This window comes from Macaca thibetana, chromosome 3 (assembly GCF_024542745.1).
Source record: "Macaca thibetana thibetana isolate TM-01 chromosome 3, ASM2454274v1, whole genome shotgun sequence".
Taxonomy (NCBI): Eukaryota; Metazoa; Chordata; class Mammalia; order Primates; family Cercopithecidae; genus Macaca; species Macaca thibetana.
The window spans coordinates 30,405,375-30,427,796 of NC_065580.1; the positions used below are offsets into that span (position 1 = coordinate 30,405,375).

Here is a 22,422-nt window from a genome sequence, read left to right on the forward strand (position 1 = left end):
TGGGTACCTCAGCAGAGCCCAGCAGACAGTGGAGGCTGGCTTGTTCCACTCAGGCCAGGCTCACACACAATCCATGTGCCCTGCTCAGGGATAGGCACCTTAGGGTGACCTCTGGCCCCTGGTCCTGAAGTCCTGCCCAGGGTAAGGGATGAGCAGCTCTGCTCATCCTGGCTCTGCTGAGGTGCCCACCTCTGCAAACATTTCTGATGGGAGGCTAAATGGCAAGGGTGCAAGATACCCTGGACCCTTTTACACCCAGTGTACAAGGCTAGGTGGCCACATCTTTGGCCCCTCCTAATACTGTCCTCACATCTTCCCAGACAGTGCCCTCCCACCCTGTTCCCCCCATAACTCCGTCTCAAAAAAAAAAAAAAAAAAAGAAAGAAATGAAGCCTCCATAAAACCCCCAAAAAGAACAAGGTTCAAGGAGCTTCTGGATAGCTGAACACACGGAAGTTCCTGGAGGGTGGCACCTGGAGAGGGCATGGAATCTTCATGCTCCTTCCCACATGCATGCCTCTCCTTATGCATCTCTTCATCTGTATCCTTTATAATACCTGTTAGAATAAACTGGTGTTAAGTGTTTCCCTGAGTTCTGTGAGCTGCTTTAGCAAATTAATTGAACCCACGGAGGGCGTTGTGAGATCCCCTATTTGTAGTCATTTGGTTGGAAGCACAGGTAACAAAACCCAGGAGCTTGTGATTGGAAGCTGAAGGTGAGAGGTGGGAGGTGGAGTTGCGGGGAGGGGTGGGTGGCCGAGCAATGGCAATCTTGGGGACTGAGCCCTCAACCTACAAGATCTGATGCTATCTCCAGGTAGTGCCAGAATAGAACTAAATTAGAGGACACCCAGCTGATGTCTGCTGCAGAACTGATTGTTTGCTTGTTGGTGAGAAATCCCCACACATGTGGTCACAGAAGTCTTCTGTGTTGCTGATTGCTGTGGTGTGACAGCAGAGGAAAATCAGTCTGGGTATTTTCCTAACTCAGTTTACCTCTCTTGCGCTATCTGGGAATCTTCAAAATGATGATACTGAGCAAGTTCCTATCATGAGGGGGTTGGAAAATCCATAACTATTGGCTCAGATCCTACTGAGGAGATGCTGGAGACAGGAGAGAACTATGTTGTTTTGTGTCAGGTTTCATTGATTTTTCTCCATTCTTTATTCATTTTAAATTTCATTTTTTTATGCTCTGCTTTTTAGTATCTCCCCCTATTTATTTTAGATTTGATTCACTCTTTCAGCTTCTCAAGGCGAAAGTTTAAATTTTAAACATTTATTTTCCAGTATACTTAAAGCTATAAATATTTCTCTAAGTACTGCTTTAGCTGCCTCCTTCAATTTCCAATACTTTTTTTTATTGTTATTCAGCTCAAATTCTTTCAAATTTTCCTTATGATTTCTCTTTTGACTCACAAGGTATTTAGATGTATATTGCTTATTCATAAGCGTTTGGGAATTTTCCAGATATCTTTGTGTTATTGATCTATCTGTAAATTCACTGATCCCTTCTTCTGCTGTCCAATCTGCTGTTCAGCCATCCAGTGAATTCTTCATTGGACATGTTGTAGTTTTCAGTTCTGGAATTTCCATTTGGTTATTTTTTTCCCATTCTTCTGTTGAGATCCATTAACTCACGATGATCATCTTTTTCCTTTCAGTTCTTGAATATATTTATATCACTGTTTAAAGATTTTTCGGCTGGTGCCAACTTCTTGGGTCATCTCAGGTTCTGCTTCTACTGACTGCTTTTTCTTTTGGCTATGAGTCATATTTTCCTCTGGGTTTTTTTTTTCTTTCATATGCCTTATAATTTTTCATTGTATATTAGACATTGTAGATAGTGAACTTTAGAGACTGGATTATCTTCCATTGAGGAGTGTTGATTTTTGTTCTAATAAGCAGTTAACTTACTAGTTGATCACCTTGAACCTGCTGAGGCTTGGTTTTATCTTTTGCTAGTGTGAGTTAGCTTTGGCTTTGCCCTTACTCTCAGAACAAATATTTAGTCCTGGGATGTAGATTTTAGCTCTATGGTGTGCCTTTTGGGAGTTTTAAGTGGAAAGCCCTAAGTGTTTACCCAGACCCTCTGACTTGGGATTCAAATTCAAACTCTACAGTCAAAATCTGTGTAGCTCTTTCAGACCTCCAGTGGTTGTCTTTTACTGGGCTCTTGGAAATTCCTCCATCCAGTTTAGCAGTCAGCCTGTGATTTGAGGGGAGTTTATATGCAGATTTAAAGACTTTGCCTTCTGTGGCTTCCTTCATTCCAGGAAATCTACCTTCAGGTGTTCTGGAGCCCCAAACTGTCTTCTGTCCTCTGACTCCTCAAGCCAAAAAAGGCTGGGGCTTTCTGCTCAAGTTCTAGCTATCCTGTGCCATTTTTACTCAGGAGTACACTCAGGGAAAAAACAACAAAAACAAAAAAACCCAAAAAACAATGTAAACGTTTCTTTTCATTGAAGAGTTGAGTTCCTTTCAGTTTCTGCCTGCTTTGGATACTTTAGGTGTTTTCAAAAAGTTGTTTTCATATTGTGTCCAGTTTACAATGCCTAAGGGTGCATTCATCTAATAAACCTTTCTGCCATTACTGGACCGTCCTTTCACTTTTTAACTTATTTATACCTAAAGCGTGTCACATTTAACTCATCTATATATTTATGATCTGCTGAGCTGGAAAAGATTCATTCATAAAGCCTAAAGTGTAGTACTGAGTACAAGTGCAGGTGGAACTTGTCACTGGGGTGGGCTGCACAGAAGAGGTCTTTGTGAGGTAGGCTGTGAGGGCTAGGTAAGACTTCAGTGAACAGACAGGAGGAAGACTGTGGTGACTTGTTGAGCTGAAGGTAGGGGTGGGCATGAACATGGCGTGAGGACAGTGAACAGACCCGCCTCCCTGGCTGGAGGTCTGAGTAGGAAAGGCACACTCTTTGAGTAGATTCAACACAAAGAAATGGAGGCAGCCTGGCTCAGGGATGCCCTAGACCTCTAGGCATTGTCAAGTTGCCTAAATCCTGTTCCATCAAGGCTGTTTACTGATGTGCTTCCAGGGCACTCCCCACTCCCAGCCCTTTCCTCCAGCCCGAGGCTGGTTCCCAGCCTCTCAGGAGAATTAAAATGGGCACCTTCCACAAAGGGGCAGATGAGGTGAGGAAAACTTAACCGATACAGTTGTGCCAGAAGCCAAAACAAAAGGCGTGCCCTTTCTATAGCCCCATTAAAAGAACAGCAAAAAGGTGGAAGCATCTTCAGTGAATATGGGTCAGCACCTCCCAGACCTCAGGGAGTTCACTTCTATTCATTCCAGCACCCAGCATTGCATATCCAGATTATTTGAGCCCAATCTTTTATCCTCTGAAGAACACAATCAGCTTTGGGGCCACAAAAGGTTTAGGTAGTGGTTTAGCGATTTCTAATCCCAAACTTTGTCCTTGGGAGGTTTAGGATTAGTATTGATCATTCACAGAGCCCAAGTGTTTTCAGAGGAGGGGTTTTCTGGGGTAGAAGGATCACCTATAAGAGGACTCAGAGGGGGGTGTGGGGCATCCATGAGAAAGATGTCAGAGGAAGAGGAGTTTTATCTGTTCAAAAATATCTCTTCAGTGAAGCCGTGGGATGGGCCTCAGTACCACATTGCCCCTGTCTGGGCCTTCTACCTCCAGGCAGCTTTCATGGGCACTGTCTTCCTTGCAGGGTTTCCACTCAATGCCATGGTGCTGGTGGCCACAGTGCGCTACAAAAAGTTGCGGCAGCCCCTCAATTACATTCTGGTCAACGTGTCCTTTGGAGGCTTCCTCCTCTGCATCTTCTCTGTCTTCCCTGTCTTTGTCAACAGCTGTAAAGGATACTTCGTCTTTGGTCGCCATGTTTGTGCTTTCGAGGCCTTCCTGGGCACTGTAGCAGGTACTGCAGGGGAAAAGGGGTTACGGGAAGGCAAAGGTTGCTACTCTACTGGAGGGGGTCCTTAAAGAGGAGTCTGGGGGAAATGAGTCTGGTGCTTTTTAAAATACTGGGGTACAAAGCAACCCAGACTACAAGTTTGGCCAAAATAGGATGTTTGTGTCTTCACTCCAAATGTCAGTCCAGTCCTGTCTCTCTGTGCTTGCTCCACCCAATCTGTCTGCCACTCTGCCAGCCAGGCTGGGTGGGGCCCTGTCTACCCCATTATCCTCACATTTCACCACAGGTCTGGTGACAGGCTGGTCACTGGCCTTCCTGGCCTTTGAGCGCTACATTGTCATCTGTAAGCCCTTCGGCAACTTCCGCTTCAGCTCCAAGCATGCACTGACGGTGGTCCTGGCTACCTGGACCATTGGTATTGGCGTCTCCATCCCACCCTTCTTTGGCTGGAGCCGGTGAGAGTGCAGGGCAGCGATGCTGACTTAATTAGCTCAGGTTGATGTGGGTGGAAAGAGAGCTTGGGTATAACTATTTAATCTTTGACCTCTACTTTTTAAAGAGTTGTAGTATGAGGTGAAAGGGCAGTGGGAGACGAGTGCTAGCGTTTACTCTGCAGTTGGAATTGCTGTAGCTTCTCCCAGTCAGGACAGAAAACCCCACTGCTTGAAGCCTTTGGGCAGTCTCTGGGTTCTAAGTGGAGAACACAATCCAGGCATCTCAGCTCCCACTGCACTAACTCTTGTGGAGAGTCCAGTGAGCAAGTGTTTGGTCCTTTGCAGGTTCATCCCTGAGGGCTTGCAGTGTTCCTGTGGCCCTGACTGGTACACCGTGGGCACCAAATACCGCAGCGAGTCCTATACGTGGTTCCTCTTCATCTTCTGCTTCATTGTGCCTCTCTCCCTCATCTGCTTCTCCTACACTCAGCTGCTGAGGGCCCTGAAAGCTGTGAGTGGCATTTGATAGTCAGGGAGGAATGGGTTTGGGGCTCCACATGAGAAGGAAGAGTGCTCTGGAACATAAGATGCCTAGAAATGTCCATAGCCAGAGAGGGTATCTAAAAGCAGCAAAGGAAGTGGGAGGAGGGAGAATGATGGAGATCCAAAGGAACTAGGCCAGGAGATGGGGCAGAAAAGAGGCATTCAGAGTGGACGTCCCCTCCCCCATCCCATAGAAAAGTATCCAGAGGCCGGGCACAGTGACTTAACACCTATCATCCCAGCACTTTGGGAGGCCGAGGCAGGCGGGTCACCTGAGGTCAGTAGTTCCAGACCAGCCTGGCCTACATCGTAAAACGCTAAAATGCAAAAATTAGCTGGGTCCAGTGGCATGCGCTTTTAACCCCAGCTACTCAGGAGGCTCAGACAAAAGAATCACTTGAACCCGGGAGGTGGAGGTTCAGTGAGCTGAGATCGTACCACTGCAACTCCAGCCTGGGCAACAGAGCGAGACTCCAGTCTCAAAAAAAATAAAATAAAAAATTAAATTAAAAAAAAAAAAAGCATCCAGAGGGCCAGGAAAAAGAGGGATGTGATGCTCTCTGTCTTCACCCCAGGTTGCAGCTCAGCAGCAGGAGTCAGCTACGACCCAGAAGGCTGAACGGGAGGTGAGCCGCATGGTGGTTGTGATGGTAGGATCCTTCTGTGTCTGCTACGTGCCCTATGCAGCCTTTGCCATGTACATGGTCAACAACCGTAACCATGGGCTGGACTTACGGCTTGTCACCATTCCTGCATTCTTCTCCAAGAGTGCTTGCATCTACAATCCCATCATCTACTGCTTCATGAATAAGCAGGTAAAGCTCTCTATTCACATTCCTGTGGTCCAGAAGACCCTGGTTCTTCTTGACTTTTAACTAGGAGCACCCTGGACTCTACTCAGGTTTCTAGGAGTAGAAGAGGGAAGCCACAAAACCCCTGAGGAGGTTGGGAAGCCCTTGGTAAGCACAGGGAGGAAGGCATGGTTATCAAGATGAGAAAATAGAACCCCAGAGGAAAAGAACTTGAGTCAGGAAAACGAAGTTGCTCCAAAGAACAGGATGAGTGAAAGCACTTTATTGAAAAACTCGTGCAGCAAACCACTATGGCACATGTTTACCTATGTAACAAACCTGCACATCCTGCACATATATCCTGGAACTTAAAAAAAAAAAAAAGGTTCCTCTGAATTTCCAGTCCTTTCATTTAATAAGTTCTTAATCATTTCCCTTCCAACTTTTAGCCTGCATGAGCATGTGTGAAGCACAGAAATCGTACCACATGCATACATCTCTAAAATATCTTATCATCTGAAGGTACTGGGGGATTGCCTATCCCCTATCCTGAAATCTGAGGTAATAAACACCAAACACCAAACCCTAAGTGGCAAAAACCCTACTTTCAGATGGTATTGTTTCCTCAATCCCAGAGGTAGACTCAAAAATAATTTGAAACCTCCCTGGATAGAACAGAATTGGCAGTCCTTTCCAGCTGGGAGCACCTGCTAGTAATGGAGGGGCCTCTGTTGGCAGTGCTTTTATGAAGCAGGATGGTTTGTGAATTTACGAACAGTGAGGTCTCAGACTTGACCAGAGTATTTAGGATTACCATAGACCCTGGAGTTGTTCTAGACTGGAATCTAGATAGTTTGACGACAGGGAAGATAGATTCAGAACCATGTAAGGGCATTCTGGTACAAAGCATTGTGCAAGGCTTTGGTGATACACAGAATGAGGTCTTTTTTCCCATACTTCCTTGTCTGCCAAGGCTATCTCCAATTGTGCCTTTCTCTCCAGTTCCAAGCTCACATCATGAAGATGGTGTGTGGGAAGGCCATGACAGACGAATCCGACATAAGCAGCTCCCAGAAAACAGAAGTTTCTACTGTCTCGTCTAGCCAAGTTGGCCCCAACTGAGGACCCAATATTGGCCTGTTTGCAACAACTAGAATTAAATTTTAAGTAAGTTTCTATTGTCTCTGTCAGAAACCAAACTACTAAAAACACAAAAAAGATGGTAAGAGGAGTGATGGCAGTTTGGGGAGTCAATTTTTCATTTTCTTACTATTGCCTTCTTGCCTACAAAGCTACTGTTTCCACTGGGTCTATTTCAGACCTCAAAAAGGCCATTTCAACAACCATCAGTTTCTACTCCTAAGTGGCACCATTCACAGCACTTGGAGAACTGATTTTTACATACAAGGCAACTAAAAAGGAATATGGCTTTAAGTTTTCAGTGTATGGATACTTTCCTTTTTAGTAACTTTTTTTTTTTTTTTCCTGCTGGGGATCCATTCTGAGATGATATATACTGAATTAGAACAAACTTAAGAAAACACCTTAGAAATGGGAAAGACATAAAGAAAAAAACCCCCCAAAAACAAAAAACCTTAGTGGTCCCAAATATGTTTGAAAGAACTTCTGGATAACTGCTACAGCTTTGGCAGGAACAGCCATGTCCACAAGCCCCTGAGCAAGCACAAATTATTCCAGGTGCTTCCTCCCCATTGCATTTGGCTAAACCTTTGTATTTGTCTTAAACTGTGTGTTTACTAAAGTTAATAGTTTAATTCTCTTGAGGTTCTCAAAATGAATTTGCATGTCTTAGTACCATTTGTAAACAATACCATAATGTTAAATAAAATTGTTTTACCTTATGCTCTATACTCTCCCTCCAGGCCCCCCAAAAAGAGCCTTTTTGAAATAAAAATCAAGATAAATGTGTGTGTACATTCAGAATCGCTTGTGTTTGGTATGAGATAATTATATAACGAGCAGCAGGTCTCTCCAGTTATACAGCCTAATGGAAGTAAAGAAAGGTCATGGCTCTGGTGAGAAGGATGCTAGAAAATACCAGAAAACAGGGAGAAAAGAATAACCATTTAGGAGAAGGCAGTGCTGTCTCTGAGTTTGGGAGAACTTCAAGGAGAGTTCCCTTTCTGACATTTTACAGCATCCACACTCCTAAGCTAGAGTTCTATTTCTTAGAAAATGAAGGTCATACATACCCCATAATGAATGTAAACAGTTTTATTTAGAAACAGATAGGTACCTGTTTGCATTGCAGAATATAAAACTTGGTTTACACTATAAAAAATAACCAATATCCAAATTCAAGAGAGCTAGCATTCACAGAACACACAATATGGGTGTGTAGCTACTGTTCACCAGCCTCAGGCTTGATTTAAACAAAAAAAAAAATCCAAAGGGATCATTCAAGATTACCGTACAATGCCTCCTGCTGTCTTAGCAGATTAAGGTTTGCTTTTCAAGTGCGTGATTTTAACATAAAGTCTGGGCTCTCTGCACCTAGTGAGGTGTGAGGCTCTCTTGCCACACAGTTCACACTCACTTAACTAAGCCAGAGTTGGTAGGTTATTAAATTATCACTGGTCTTCTTAACAGTAAAAATGGGGAATCCAGAGGGCAGGAAATTTCCATTACCCTATATTGGGGCTAAACTGAAAAGAGTATATCCATTATCAAGAGCTCAGTACAAAGGCTGGGGTGAAGTTGCATGATACCTGGCTTTTTAACCATACCAGGGAGCCCACCTCAACATGACTGTGGAAGACCAAAGGATATACCTAGGTTCAGATTATAATAAATCACCCAGCACCACCTGAATGTATTATCCACAAAGATATAGCAATAATAAAGGTTATATATACATATATTTATCTTGGTAACCTGAGGGCTAAAAACGTGGAATACGATAATTCTTCTCAAGAGGTCCATCTGTAAGAAAGGGACCCAAAAGGACAGTGTTTGTGTTGCATAAAATATGGGTGAAGTAGAGTCGGGAACAGAGGGTGGTTTCTTTAGCTCTTTCCGCATCTCTCTCTCTGATAAGGACTGAAAACCTGTTGATTCATGATAAACTTTTCCTTTTTTTTTTTTTTTGGCAGCGGGGAGAAGGACAGAGGAAGAAATGGGGTATGATGGGTCAAAGGCAGGAAGGGTGAGCCATGGTCCTCAAACCAAAGAGCCCTCTCTGTAGGTCCTCTCATCTTTGAGTGTGAGCTCAAGCTCTCCAGCGGACACAGGAAGAGGCCTGGTAGTAAGTGGTTTGCACTGTGAGGTATGAGGATCCCTGGTAAATTCAGCAGCATGTGGTTTTTGGAAATCAGCCCACAAGATTAAGAACACTGCAACCAAATTCATAACTAATACTGCTAATTTAACTATTGTCCAAAAGAGAAAGGAAAGAAGAAAAAAATCCCCACTATATTGGGAGGTTCTAGGCTTTCCTATAAGTTATCCAAATAGTCTTTTTTTAATCTTAGGGTTTCTTAAGAGAATTCCCATTCAGTGACCATTTCTTTCGTTAAAGGCACTTTCAATGACATGATTGGAAAGGAGTGAATTTTAATTGTGGTGAAACCAAGATTAATTCCTTGGCACACCCGGGAAGAAGAGGAACTGGATTGGGGCATTTACAGTGATTTCAACAGGCAAATAATTAAGTCGTGAGCATTTCAACAGATGCATACCGAGAAAAAAATGTTTGCCCTGAAAACACTTGTATTTTTCCTTTAGTTTTACAGCTCTTTCTATCTATAGCTCTGTAAAGAGATCACATTCACTACTTGATTGATTTTCAAGACACTGGCCCTAACTCTTCCCACTACAGCTGTGCTTGACAAAATTAGCCAACAGTCAGTACTACAAGGGGAAAAAGAAAATCAATTTGGGCCAAGCTTTCTTAGAGCAAAGGGATCTTTCCTTGCCCAGGTAATGGCAGGTTCAGTTGCTGGACATGTAGCAACTGAATGTAGTATGTGGCCCCTACTACCTATGAAATGTTGGACTTTTTGATAGGCAAAACTAAGTGTTCTCTCTCTAAATATAAATTGTGGAGTATATATTTTTTTCCTTTCCTCTCTTCTGCACATTTCTGATTGATCTCAGGCTTACAAAGTTAGTTAAGTGAGAATTATTAAAATCATATAAGGGGTTGAGAAAGAGTAAAGAGCTAATGTTTGTCTACATGTGTGAGTTGAGGATCTTGATCCTTCATATCATACTCCCAACCAGAGAACAAATACAAAAATAAACACGCCATGTTATACATAATACAAAGTGTAAATCTACAAACACAAGTGTACTAATAAGAGTTGTTCCTCAGAAGCACGGCTTCCCTCCAGTCCCTCAGAGAGGAGGAGGAATGGGGACGGGATGGTTTTCATTACGCCTTTTCATGTCTTAAAAAGTTTGTAATAACAGTCTCAGTAGCGCAAACAATTTCATGTGAAACCAGAAGCTGTAAAAATAAATTACTTTTGAGGAAATGAGGGTTCCTCCGCAGCTCAGAACTCATCATGCCGTACTAAGGCCTCCCCAAAATCTGTGGCCTGGCTGCCAACAAATAAGTCATACTTGTCAACGATCTCCTCCTTGGTAAGCTTGCCATCCTGAAATTAGAGATAGCAATGAATTGAAGCAGAACATATTTCCCATTAAAAATTCAGAAACACTGTTATAGAAGAATCGGGGTTAATCAGGAGTTAAGATTCTCACTTCTACTAAATTAAGTGTGAACTCAGTCCTCATTCCCCCCACATACATACAAAGAGGGAAGAAAAGAGCAATTACACATCCCCTTTTTCTTTTTTTGAGACTTAGTCTCACTCTTGTTGCCCAGGCTGGAGTGCAATGGCACAATCTCAGCTCACCGGAACCTCCACCTCCCGCGTTCAAGTGATTTTCCTGCCTCAGCCTCCCGAGTAGCTGGGATTACAGCACGCACCACCATGCCCAGCTAATTTTGTATTTTTAGTAGAGACGGGGTTTCTCCATGTTTGTCAGACTGGTCTCGAACTCCCAACCTCAGGTGATCTGCCTGCTTCAGCCTCCCAAAGTGCTGGGATTACAGGCGTGAGCCATCGTGCCAGGCCCATTAAACATTTCTTTTATCAAGAAAGTTAAAAGTGAAAGGGTGGAAAGAATATAACACAACAACTCAATGCTAGAAATAAAGCCTTCATGAGGAGAAAACTCTCCCTTTAGAGAAAAATATGGAACATCTCCTAGACGGGGATGACTACATGCATTTCCTTTTCTCATACATCTCAGGACACAACACCTGGCTACTAAAGTGACTTTGAGCAAGAACTTAAAGCAGATCAACACTTAAAAAGGCTCTAAGATAAAAAACTGAATTTGAAATTGAAGACTAGCCTAGACAAAAGTATACTCAGAACACTAAAAATCTCCATTTTTAGACTGATTTTCAGCTTACTCCAAGCAGGGCATTCAAATCTCCGACACAGGTGACTGGGCTTAGGGACACTACTTTGAACAAAATACCTCAGATAACTAATTGATCAAGGACAATTTGAACAGGCTCCAAAGAAAAGCTGATTTATAGCCTACACAAAGGACCCAATTAAAAAAAAAAGCATATTTGATTTAAGAAGGAAACAACCAGCTTTGAGTAGAAAGAATGGGCCTGTGACAAGTAAAGGAACAAATGAAGTAACAAAGCAAAAAAAAAAAAAAAAAAAATTCCTGGGGATCTAAAAATACGTGATGATGCATGCTGGGCACAGGCTACACACAAAGGCTCTTTTCTGAAGCCAGATTTCCTACAATGCTATCAGCACTGGGCAAAGGGATTTCTAAAATGAGATCAGATAGCTAGTGCTGCCCTGAAAGGTTTTAATCACCAGATTCAGATAGTTGGCTGACTTAAGACTAATTAAGACCCTAAATGCTCTTTGCACCTTAACATAAACTGTTTAGGTGATCCCCTAGAAGCATACTTCAATCAAGGATAGATTATGTGGGCCTGGCCAGACTTACCTTGTTTTGGTCTGATTCATAGACCAGGTGCCTGGCTTCTGCCTCTGCATGATCATAGTCTGAGGGAAGGATCCAGTCTTTGGTCTCTTCCTTGTCCATCTTTCCATCACGGTTCTTATCCCGAAACTCAACAAACTGCTCTCGCTCTGTCTTTACCCATTCTGGCTCATCAGTATTCCCATCATGGCTGTACATGTCACCTGGGCACACAGACATACATACAAAAGAAGGGTTTGTCTTTTCCCAAAAACTGCCTCATGCTAATCTGGCCTAACCCTTTTTCCTCATCCATTTGTTTGGAACCCAACGGCAGCTGCGAGGGTATTTTAGGCCAGAGAGACTTTAGAAAGCAAGGTATTTTCCTGAGGCTTAATTACTTATCTTGCAACAAGAATATTTCCAGCTGCTGATTTTAAGTCACATGAGAGCAAGGAGTCCTTATACCTTAATAAATGCAGAAATAAGAGGAGAGAACTACCATCAAGAAAGATTTAGACTTGTTCCCTACATTTCATTTCACCCTAAGGTAGCTAATTAAACTAGACCACTTGTTTTAGAAAGGTGTAGCCCAATTACTACAAAGAGTCCATTATACCAGTGGCCTTCAGTTGGGACAAGCATGCCCCTGGGGAAACAGGAACACTGTCAAGGAGTACATTGAGAAAGGTCAGTCAAGAGAGAATCAAATTCCAGATACTCAGTTCCACATATAGTATTTTCCAAAAATTGATCTTCATAAGAATGTACCTCTGGCCATCATGGTTTTTTCCCCATCTCCCCCCTTTCACAACTGCCCTTGTCCCACTTTATAAAAGAAAGGCATATTTTCATCCATTTTGAAACTACAGCGTAAAAAGCTCCAAGATAATGAAAAAGAAACAATTAGAAATACCAGTGTCTTGCCGGGCATGGTGGCTCACACCTGTAATCCCAGCATTTTGGGAGGCCGAGGCAGGCAGATCACCTGAGGTCAGGAGTTTGAGACCAGCCTGGACAAAACGGCAAAAACCCCATCTCTACTAAAAACACAAAAATTAGCTGAGCATGGTGGTGCATGCCTGTAGTCCCAGCTACTCGAGAAGCTGAGGCAGGAGAATCACTTGAACCCAAGAGGCAGAGGTTACAGAGAGTCAAGATCATATCACTGCATTCAAGCCTGGGCGACACAGCATGACTCCGTCTCAAAAAAAAAGAAAAAAGAAAAGAAAAAGAAAAAGAAATACTAGTGTCAGTCTTCAGAATGCAAATGTCTGAAAAAAATGAATAAATTCTTCTGCCTGTCAAAAGGTTTTAAATTATTTGCTTAATAAAAACACAAAAAAACAAACAAAAAAAAAACCTTGAAAAATGGCCTGAGTTTTAGCTAAGGGATCATTAAACATAATTTTTGGGCCGGATGCAGTGGCTCACGCCTGTAATCCCAGCACTTCGGGAGGCTGAGGCGGGTGGATCACTTGAGATCAGGAGTTTGAGACCAGCATGGCCAACATGGTGAAACCCCATCCATACTAAAAATAAAAAATAAAATTAGCTGGGTGTAATTACGCCTGTAATCCCCAGCTACTGGGGAGGCTGAGGCAGGAGAATAGTTTGAACCTGGGAGGCAGAGGTTGCAGTGAGCCAAGATCATGCCTCTGCACTCCAGCCTGGGTGACGGAGCGAGACTCCACCTTAAAACAAACAAAAAAAACCCATAATTTTTGATGATAGATTACATGATTTCTGGCATGTAACTCAAAAGGAGTTCCAAGAACTAAGCGATATTGCTATGACAAAACTTCCATTTCCATCAACTTATTTACTAATGTAAACAAGGTCTGTTAGTACTTCCTCTAAAAATAAAAATTAGGAATTGAGGCCGGGCGCGGTGGCTCAAGCCTGTAATCCCAGCACTTTGGGAGGCCGAGACGGGCGGATCATGAGGTCAGGAGATCGAGACCATCCTGGCTAACACGGTGAAACCCCGTCTCTACTAAAAATACAAAAAACTAGCTGGGCGAGGTGGCGGGCGCCTGTAGTCCCAGCTACTCAGGAGGCTGAGGCAGGAGAATGGCGCAAACCCGGGAGGCGGAGCTTGCAGTGAGCTGAGATCCGGCCACTGCACTCCAGCCCGGGCTACAGAGCAAGACTCCGTCTCAAAAAAAAAAAAAAAAAAAAAAATTAGGAATTGATGCTGAATCCCGTTTCACTCTAGCGATAGGTAATTGTCACCCGTGGATATGAAACTATTTGGAAAAAAAAAGTGTCAAAGAAATGCATTTAAAAAATATGTAAACATAAAACATTTGCAATACATGTTATTTTGTTCAATTGTGTATTAATAATTGTAATAGTAACTTAACCCAGAAGACTCTAAAAACACTTAAGAGCCAAATCTCAGAAAACCATTTTCCATATTTCAACTTACATACACAATACTCTTGCAAATAAGAATGTCAAAATGACTAAGGCTTTCAAGACAAAATATGTCAGAATATAATTCTGTTGAGGAAGTAAACTGCAAATGTATCTAATAGAAGGCTGACTCGTGAGCCTGAGATCAGCCTGGGCAACATGGCAAAACACCTACAAGAAATACAAAAATTAGCCAGGCATGGTAGCGCACACCTACAGTCCCAGCTACTTGGGAGGCTGAGGCAGGAGGATGGCTTGAGCCTGGGAGGTCGAGGCTGCAGTGAACCATGATCACGCCACTGCATTCCAGCCTAGGCGACAGAGCAAGACCCTGTCTCGAAAAGAAAAAGAAAAAAAAGAAGTAGGAGGCCAGGTGGCTGACATGTATAATCCCTGCACTTTGGGAGGCCAAGGCAGGTAGAGCTCTTGAGCCCAGGATTTCCAGACCAGGCTGGGCAACGTAGGGAGACCCATGTCTACAATAATAATAATAACAAAAATTAGCTGGGTGTGGTGATGCTCTTCTGTGGTCCCAACTGAGGTGACAGGATCACTCGATCTCCCCACCTTGGAAATCAAGGCTGCTGTGATTGGGCCACTGCACACCAACATGGGCAAGAGAATGAGACTCTTGTCTTTAAAAAAGAAGAAGAAATAGGAAGAGTGTAAAATGTCCAAGTTGGTGAACAGTTTATTCATTTATTTTTTCAAGACAATACCATGTGGTGACTGATAAGTAGTATAAATATCCCCAAATCCCTATAAATTTAAACAAAAAAAAGGGCAATTGGCTGGGCGCGGTGGCTCAAGCCTGTAATCCCAGCACTTTGGGAGGCCAAGACGGGCGGAACACGAGGTCAGGAGATCGAGACCATCCTGGTTAACACAGTGAAACCCCGTCTCTACTAAAAAAAATACAAAAAACTAGCCGGGCGAGGTGGCGCCTGTAGTCCCAGCTACTCGGGAGGCTGAGGCAGGAGAATGGCGTAAACCCGGGAGGCAGAGCTTGCAGTGAGCGGAGATCTGGCCACTGCACTCCAGCCTGGGCCACAGAGTGAGACTCCGTCTCAAAAAAAAAAAAAAAAAAAAAAAGGGCAATTAAGTGATGGTCACGTTGTTGCTTACCAAACACCATAACTTTAAAAAAAAATACAGTACCAAAGAAACATTTCCTTTTTAACTATTAAGAAATGTAAAAAATTAGCACTTTGGGAGGTCGAGACGGGCAGACCACGAGGTCAGGAGATCAAGACCATCCTGGCTAACACGGTGAAACCCTGTCTCTACTAAAAAATACAAAAAACTAGCTGGGCGTGGTGGCGTGTGCCTATAGTCCCAGCTACTCGGGAGGCTGAGGCAGGAGAATGGCGTAAACCCGGGAGGTGGAGCTTGCAGTGAGCTGAGATCCGGCGACTGCACCACTCCAGCCTGGGCGACAGAGCGAGACTCCATCTCAAAAAAAAAAAAAAAAAAAAAAAAAAGAAAATAAAATAAATGTAAAAAATTATGGATATTTTCTTATATACCCACAATGCCACTTTCATATTTTACAAAATCAATTCCTTGGTATCATCTAATACCCAGACTGAATTTAAATTTCCTGATTATCTTTTTAAAGTTGGCATGTTCAAATTATAGAAGTTGCTACAGTATTTTGTATTTAAATTTTATAGATTTCTTTCAGAATTACTTTCAAAATATCAACGCTTATCACCAACAGAGATTATTCTTTTTCTCTTTTGAGACAGGGTCTTGCTCTGTTGCCCAGGTTGGAGTGCACTGGTGCAATAACGGTGCACTGCAACCTCAAACCCTCAGGCTCAAGTGATCCTCCTGAGTTGCTGGGACTACAGGCACACGCCACCATGTCCGGCTATTTTTTTTTTTTTTTTGTATTTTTTGTAGAGACAGGGTTGCGCCATGTTGTCCAGGCTGGTCTCAAACTCCTGGGCTCAGGTGATTCACCTGCCTTAGCTTCCCAAAGTTCTCGGATTACAGGAATGAGCTACAGCATCCGGCCCAACAGAGGCTATTCTTTATAACTGTTTAAATTTCTTAATTAAATATTTCAGATGCCAGCTTTAAAACACAAAGGGAAAGCTGTTGGTCAAATTCTTTCAGGAGTTATGTAAGTGAACAAGTCTGAAAATACTTGAGTTATATGACATCTAAGTTAAGTGTAACTGCATTGCATGTAAGGTATGGGAAAACACCTAAAGAGAAGTCTAAATAGTTCCTGCAAGTTCTAAGCAAAGGTATTTAGTCAGTGCTGCCACTTTCCTGACCTTGAGTGTTAAGGGTAGAAGTACTCCTCTGTCTTAACCTCACAAGAGAAGTTCCTCAAAGCGGGACTTGCCAATTTTTTCCCATGCTACAGCACATTCAGAAAATGTAGTATTTGTATGGTCTACTGGACCAGGTCCCTGCCCGAGCTGTCCTGAAGGCCAAGAAGACTTACTCACAGGATACGGATTAGAAAGTTCTGAATTAGGAAATAGATACATGCTTAAAAGATATGGTTTTAAAGGAAGTTAGAATACACAATACACTACAATGTAAGTGCATTTTAAAGCTAGGTGACTAAAGATGAGAAATTATTTTAATTTCTATTTTTATTTATTTTATTTTATATTTTGAGACAGAGTCTTGCTCTGTGGCCCAGGCTGGAGTGCACTGGCGCGATCTTGGCTCACCGCAACCTCCGCCTCCCGGGTTCAAGCCATTCTCCTGCCTCAGCCTCCTGAGTAGCTGGGATTACAGGCACATGCCACCACACCTGGCTAATTTTTATATTATTAGTAGAGACAGGGTTTCACCATGTTGGTCAGGCTGGTCGCTAACTCCTGACCTTGTGATCTGCCCACCTCAGCTTCTCAAAGTGTTAGGATTACAGGCATGAGCCACCATGCTTGGCCGAATTTCTATTTTTAAAAGATTCAGTCTATTTGATGATTTGAAGGGATTATTAATTTTCTTGGGTTGATATTACCTTTAAAAAAATGTTTTTAGAAACACATATACATTTTAGACATATATACCTAAATGTTTACAGATGAAATGAGATAATGATTGGGATTTACTTCAAAGTAAGAAGGAAGCAAGGAAGTGGATGTGGCTGAGAAAAAAACTGGCTGTAAGTTGATTGTTGTTGAGGTTAGGCATGGGTACATGGGGATTCATTATACTATTCTAATTTTGGGGCAGGTGCGGTGGCTCACATTTGTAATCCCAGCACTTTGGGAGGCTGACGCGGTCAGATTACTTGAAGTCAGGAGTTCAAGATCACCCTGGCCAACGTGGTGAAACCCCACCTCTATTAAAAATACAAAAATTAGCCAGGTATGCTGGTGCATGCCTGTAATCCCAACTACTCAGGAGGCTGAGGCACAAGAATCACCTGAACCTGGGAGGCAGAGGTTGTAGTGAGTGGAGATCACGCCACACCACTGCACTCCAGCCTGGGCGACACAGCAAGACTGTCTCAAAAAAAAAAAAAAAAAAAAAAAAAAAAAAAAAATCGTGTATGTCTGCAATGCTCTATAATAGATTTTAAAAATAAAAATAATTATCAGCATAACTTTGGGTGGTTTTTTTTCTTTTCTTCTTTCCCTATGTTTCCACAGGCACTGATGGGGGTTTCTTTTCAATGCTAAATTTATGAGGCGAAGAACTTTGTTTCTTCATGATCTCCTTCAACACGGCACTAGAAGTTGAAAGATAACTGTATGGGAGAATTTTAGGTTTACAAAGCCCAGCACCCCAGATGTAAAAGTATTTGCATTAGTTACTGACTTGTACAAAAAAAAAAAAAGCATACATGCACAAGGTAGCTTTGGTAGCTTCAAAATATAACTCCTCTGTCCATGAATCTATATGACACACAGGGAGACAGAAATATCTCCTTATTTGGCCTCAATGCTTGATAAGTGACGTAGTTAACAGTTATACAAATTCCTCTCCTTGGGAGGTTCAAAAGAGTTCCTCAGTTTTAGCAATGGCAATGAAATGGCAAAAGCCAATAATAAAAAGATAAATCATTTAAAAGTAGAAAACCCTATAAACATCAACCTGGGCTCAGTAAATGCACCTAGGCATTTATCCACTGTCCTGATAAACTTCTCCAAAAAAAAACAACAAAACAAAAAAAACGTTTAGGGAAACACCCTATCCTATCTTCTGTTGCTCATCCTTCTTTAAGGAAAGTTCAAAGTACGTCACTGAACCTAAGAAAAGAAAGGTGAACAGTCAAGGAGTAATTCAATTGGAGTAACTGACTTGCTCCACACAGTTTAATGACAGGTGACAGAGGTAAGGATTAAGTCTTCCTTTCAGGCTTAAAATAAACATTTCAGATAACTATCAGAGGTCTAAAAACAAACGGGTTTATCTGAAACACAAAACCCATGGTGTGCTAGAATAAGTTATTCCCGATAAGTATGTGAAATATTAAAATATCTAATATCTTTCTAAACAAAGTATTTGTAACAATGACATTTGTAGTAACAGTCTTATACTTTCCATCTTTACTCACTTTTTTAAAGAGATGGAGTCTCGCTATGTTGCTCAGGCTGGAGTACAGTTGCTATCCACAGGCACAACCTCATTACTAATTAGCACAGTTCTGACCTGCTCTGATTCTGTCCTAGGCTGGTTCACCCATCCTTAGGCAACCTGGTGATCCCCTGCTCCCAGGAGGTCACCATATTGATGATGAACTTGTGACTACAGTCCAGAACTGTTGGACTCAAGTGATCCTCCTGCCTCAGCCTCCCAAGTAACTGGGTATGCCACCACACTCAGCTCCTTTACGCATTTTAATTTCTGTCACAGTAATTGGGAAACAATTTGCTCAACTACTTGGTAAGAAAGACAGCTTTTTTTTTTCTTTTTAAGCAATGAGAATATCTTAAAATTAGTCTGATGATAATAAAACAGAGCTTTACTTGGGAGAAATTAGCCTTGAAGGTGTGACATCCAAAACAATTTTTTTAAGAAAAATTAGACACTAAAAAGGGAAATGTCAAAAGGGAGAAACTTAAAAAACAAAAGTAAAGTAGTCAGAGAATCAGACAGAAAATATGAACAGAACATAGTAAAAAGGAATGGCTACGAGAGGGATTAGCACCTCCCCGTCATTTATTTATCCATCTCTTAATCCATTCTCTATCTCCTTTCCCTGGGTTTCCCTATGTCAGTCTGGGCTCCCTGCAACTCTTTACCATCAGTTCCATTGAGCATGCAGGATATGCTATATCTGTGCTGTTGAGGATGGTAGCCACAGGTGCTTACTGAGCACTTGAAATGTGGCTGGGATGTGCTATAAGTATTTAAAAAACCCTCAATAATTTATATTAAGTGGAAATTACAGTATTAGAATTTCAACACACTGTTGAAATTTCATCTGTTTCTTTTTACTTTTTGATGTGGCTATTAGAAAAGTTAAAATTACATATGGGGCTCACATTTATATGTTGATTAGGCAGTATGGCTATGGACACTTTATCACAACCCACTATCACACTGGTCTGGTTAATGATCTGGTGACAGCTAATGAGCTAGTGAGAATTGACCCTTGGGGTAAATTGTTTCTATGGGCAAATATATCTTTCTCTTTTTTTGAGACAGAGTTTCACTCTTGTCGCCCAGGTTGAGTGCAATGGTGTGTTCTCGGCTCACTACAACCTCTGCCTCTTGGGTTCAAGCAATTCTTCTGCCTCAGCCTCCTAAGTAGCTGGAATTACAGGCGCCCGCCACCACACCCAGCTAATTTTTTTTGTATTTTTAGTAGAGACAGGGTTTCACCATGTTGACCAGGCTGGACTTGAACTCCACACCTCAGGTGATCCGCTCGCCTCAGCCTCCCAAAGTGTTGGGATTACAGGCGTGAGCGACTGCGCCTGGCCAGCAAATACATCTTCCAAAGCTTCTCAGTTTTTCTAAGAAAAACATTAGAAGCAGAGACTTACCAATATACTCTTCTAGATCAATGAAACCATCAGCATTCTTATCTATATCTTCCATTGTTTCCTAAACAGGAAAGAAGAAGAAGAGACTATTAAGTTAGTCTCTGAATTTGCCAGAAGAAAGTAAAGTATCTAGTTTAGGCAAACATTTATTATTCATTAAACATACACATACATATATGTATGTATGTAGGTACGTATGTATGTCTGTATGGTTAAAACCATTTCTAGCCAGGAAATGGTAAAACATGAGCAATTTCTTATGCTTCAATCTAGAACAACTGAGTCTTCCTGGCAGAACACTGACACTGCTTAATGACAAACTATCCCATCCCGCCCATGATGATCTACCTGGTAGCCTTAGTCATGCGAAAGTCACACTAACAGGAGATGTGACCAGTGATTATGTGTACAGCTATAGATAGTCTATGTTATTAGTAACTGCCTTCTGTGAGAGTTCTTTAGTATCACTGTTATTATTCGATGTCTGACTATTGGTCATGGGATATTTTAAATAATAGGATTTCCCCCATTCTTACAATATGGAGCTGCCAATGAAATGGCAAAATATATTATATGATAGAGGTATTAGCATACTAAACAGAATGCCCAAGGTACCTTGATCAAGGTCACAGAAAAACAGTGACAGACCTTGGATTCTGAATTTGGCCAGTACTTATATAGCATATCACTCTGCCAAATACACAGGAAAGGCTAAAGGGGAAAGATAGAATAAGCCACAAAAAGAGGAACTGAGTCCCTGTTCAGAATCCTTGTTCTCACCCACCTGCACTACTATATCTTTCATGTAGTCATACTCCTCAGGGTGCAGGAAAGCTGTGAACTCCTCCTTTGTGGCAATGAGGTCTCCATCCTTGTCTGCCATTTTAAACCTCCGCTCATCTCTAACCATCATCTGTTTATAGTTAAATCCATCATCAGGGTCTGGATCATCTAGAAAACAAAAATTTAGGTCAAATCTTAAAAGGTTTTCAGAAAACATGAAAATGTGTGAGGTGGGAAATCAACTTCCAATAAAGATAAACCATGCAATGAAGAAATAACTGATTACACAGGTAAAACTGCAGCAGTACAAAGACACTTAGTCTTGGGCTACAGCTCCAGTATTGGGATGTCAGAGTCAGCTCCAAGTTCACATGGAACTCTGGCTCCTGAACTATGTAACTCACTGTTATGCTTCACTATTGGTATTAAGGCTGCTAGAAGGCTTGAATTTTCTAGTTACATCTGGAAGGCAGTGGTGGCTCTCAAGTCCCACACTGTCTGAGTTTTAACTCTACCATTTTCTAGCTGTTTGGCCTGTGCCTTTGTCTCTTTTATCTGTAAAATGGAGATAGCAATGGTGCCAGCTTCACAGGATTGTTATAAGGTTTAAATGAGAAAATATATCTAAGTGCTTAGAAACAATGCCTGGCACATAGTTGGCTTTCAATAAATGTCAGTTATTGCTATTTTTATTAAACATTAGGATCCCATTAAGAAGATAGAAACCAAAGGCCTTCTACCTCATATAATGGACACTTGGATTGAAGCAATAGAATGCCACCGCTTTGAAGGTCATGTTCTTTTTTTTTCAGTCAATGCAGAAATCTACCAAGAGTTACAGGTATTGTTCACCCCCATTTAAGTGAAATTCCAGAAAATGCAAACGAATTTAAAGTCACAGAAAATAGATGAGTGATTGCCTATGGACAGGGGAATGGGGAGGATGAGGATTACCAAAGGACATGAGGAAATGTTGGGGGGATAATGGATATGCTCATTATCGTGATTGCAGTGGTGGTTTCACTGGTAAATACATACGTCAACACCCATCAATTGTGCACTTAAATACATACAGTTCACTTTATGCCAATAATGACTTGACAAAGGCATACAAAAAAAAAACCCTTAGATTACAACCAAATTGAATTTGGAATTACCCATCTGTTATGACATCGAGCTACACAAGCAGCAGTTACCTAGTCTCTATATAAGAATATAGAAAAGTGAAATTTAGTTTTTTGTTTTGTTTTGTTTTGTTTTTTGAGATGGAGTCTTACTCTGTCGCCCAGGCTGGAGAGCAGTGGTGCAAACTCGGCTCACTGTAAGCCCCGCCTTCAGGGTTCACGCCATTCTCCTGCCTGAGCCTCCTGAGTAGCTGGGATTACAGGCGCCCACCACCACGCCTGGCAATTCTTTTGTATTTTTAGTAGAGACGGGGTTTCACTGTGCTAGCCAGGATGGTCTCAATCTCCTGACCTCGTGATCCACCCGCCTCAACCTCCCAAAGTGCTGGGATTACAGGCGTGAGCCACTGCGCCTGGCCGAAATTAAGCTTTTTAAGCTGAAAAGATGTGGAGTTAACTTCAGAAAAGTAATAAA

The 22,422-nt window shown here is 42.1% G+C and overlaps 3 protein-coding genes across 4 annotated transcripts in view; 1 reads left to right on the forward strand and 2 right to left on the reverse strand.

The window, feature by feature from the left end:
* The window catches only part of LOC126949770 (coiled-coil domain-containing protein 136), a 113,503-nt gene that overhangs the window by 41,355 nt on the left and 49,726 nt on the right, over positions 1 to 22,422 (reverse strand). The window lies entirely within an intron of this gene.
* OPN1SW (opsin 1, short wave sensitive) lies at positions 3,552 to 7,601 on the forward strand. Its single transcript, XM_050782589.1, has 5 exons — positions 3,552 to 3,906; positions 4,190 to 4,358; positions 4,683 to 4,848; positions 5,456 to 5,695; positions 6,674 to 7,601. The coding sequence occupies exons 1-5, from the start codon at positions 3,552 to 3,554 to the stop codon at positions 6,791 to 6,793; spliced, it is 1,050 nt and encodes a 349-aa protein (XP_050638546.1). The 3' UTR covers positions 6,794 to 7,601.
* Positions 7,892 to 22,422, reverse strand: part of CALU (calumenin) — a 33,303-nt gene continuing 18,772 nt past the window's right edge. For both annotated transcript variants that reach the window (XM_050782576.1, XM_050782577.1), the window contains exons 4-7: positions 20,825 to 20,991; positions 20,041 to 20,101; positions 11,681 to 11,880; positions 7,892 to 10,290 (exon numbers count right to left, since the gene is read on the reverse strand). In XM_050782576.1, the coding sequence (XP_050638533.1) occupies positions 10,186 to 10,290; positions 11,681 to 11,880; positions 20,041 to 20,101; positions 20,825 to 20,991 (533 nt within the window). In that variant the 3' untranslated portion in view covers positions 7,892 to 10,185. The remainder of the gene's footprint in view (positions 10,291 to 11,680; positions 11,881 to 20,040; positions 20,102 to 20,824; positions 20,992 to 22,422) is intronic.

Bases quoted from the DNA above. Each gene is read 5' to 3' on its own strand.
- OPN1SW (XM_050782589.1), top strand. From the start codon at position 3,552: ATGAGAAAGATGTCAGAGGAAGAGGAGTTTTATCTGTTCAAAAATATC. The intron at 3,907-4,189 runs GTACTGCAGGGG...ATTTCACCACAG, and splicing joins CTTCCTGGGCACTGTAGCAG to GTCTGGTGACAGGCTGGTCA. The intron at 5,696-6,673 runs GTAAAGCTCTCT...CTTTCTCTCCAG, and splicing joins ACTGCTTCATGAATAAGCAG to TTCCAAGCTCACATCATGAA.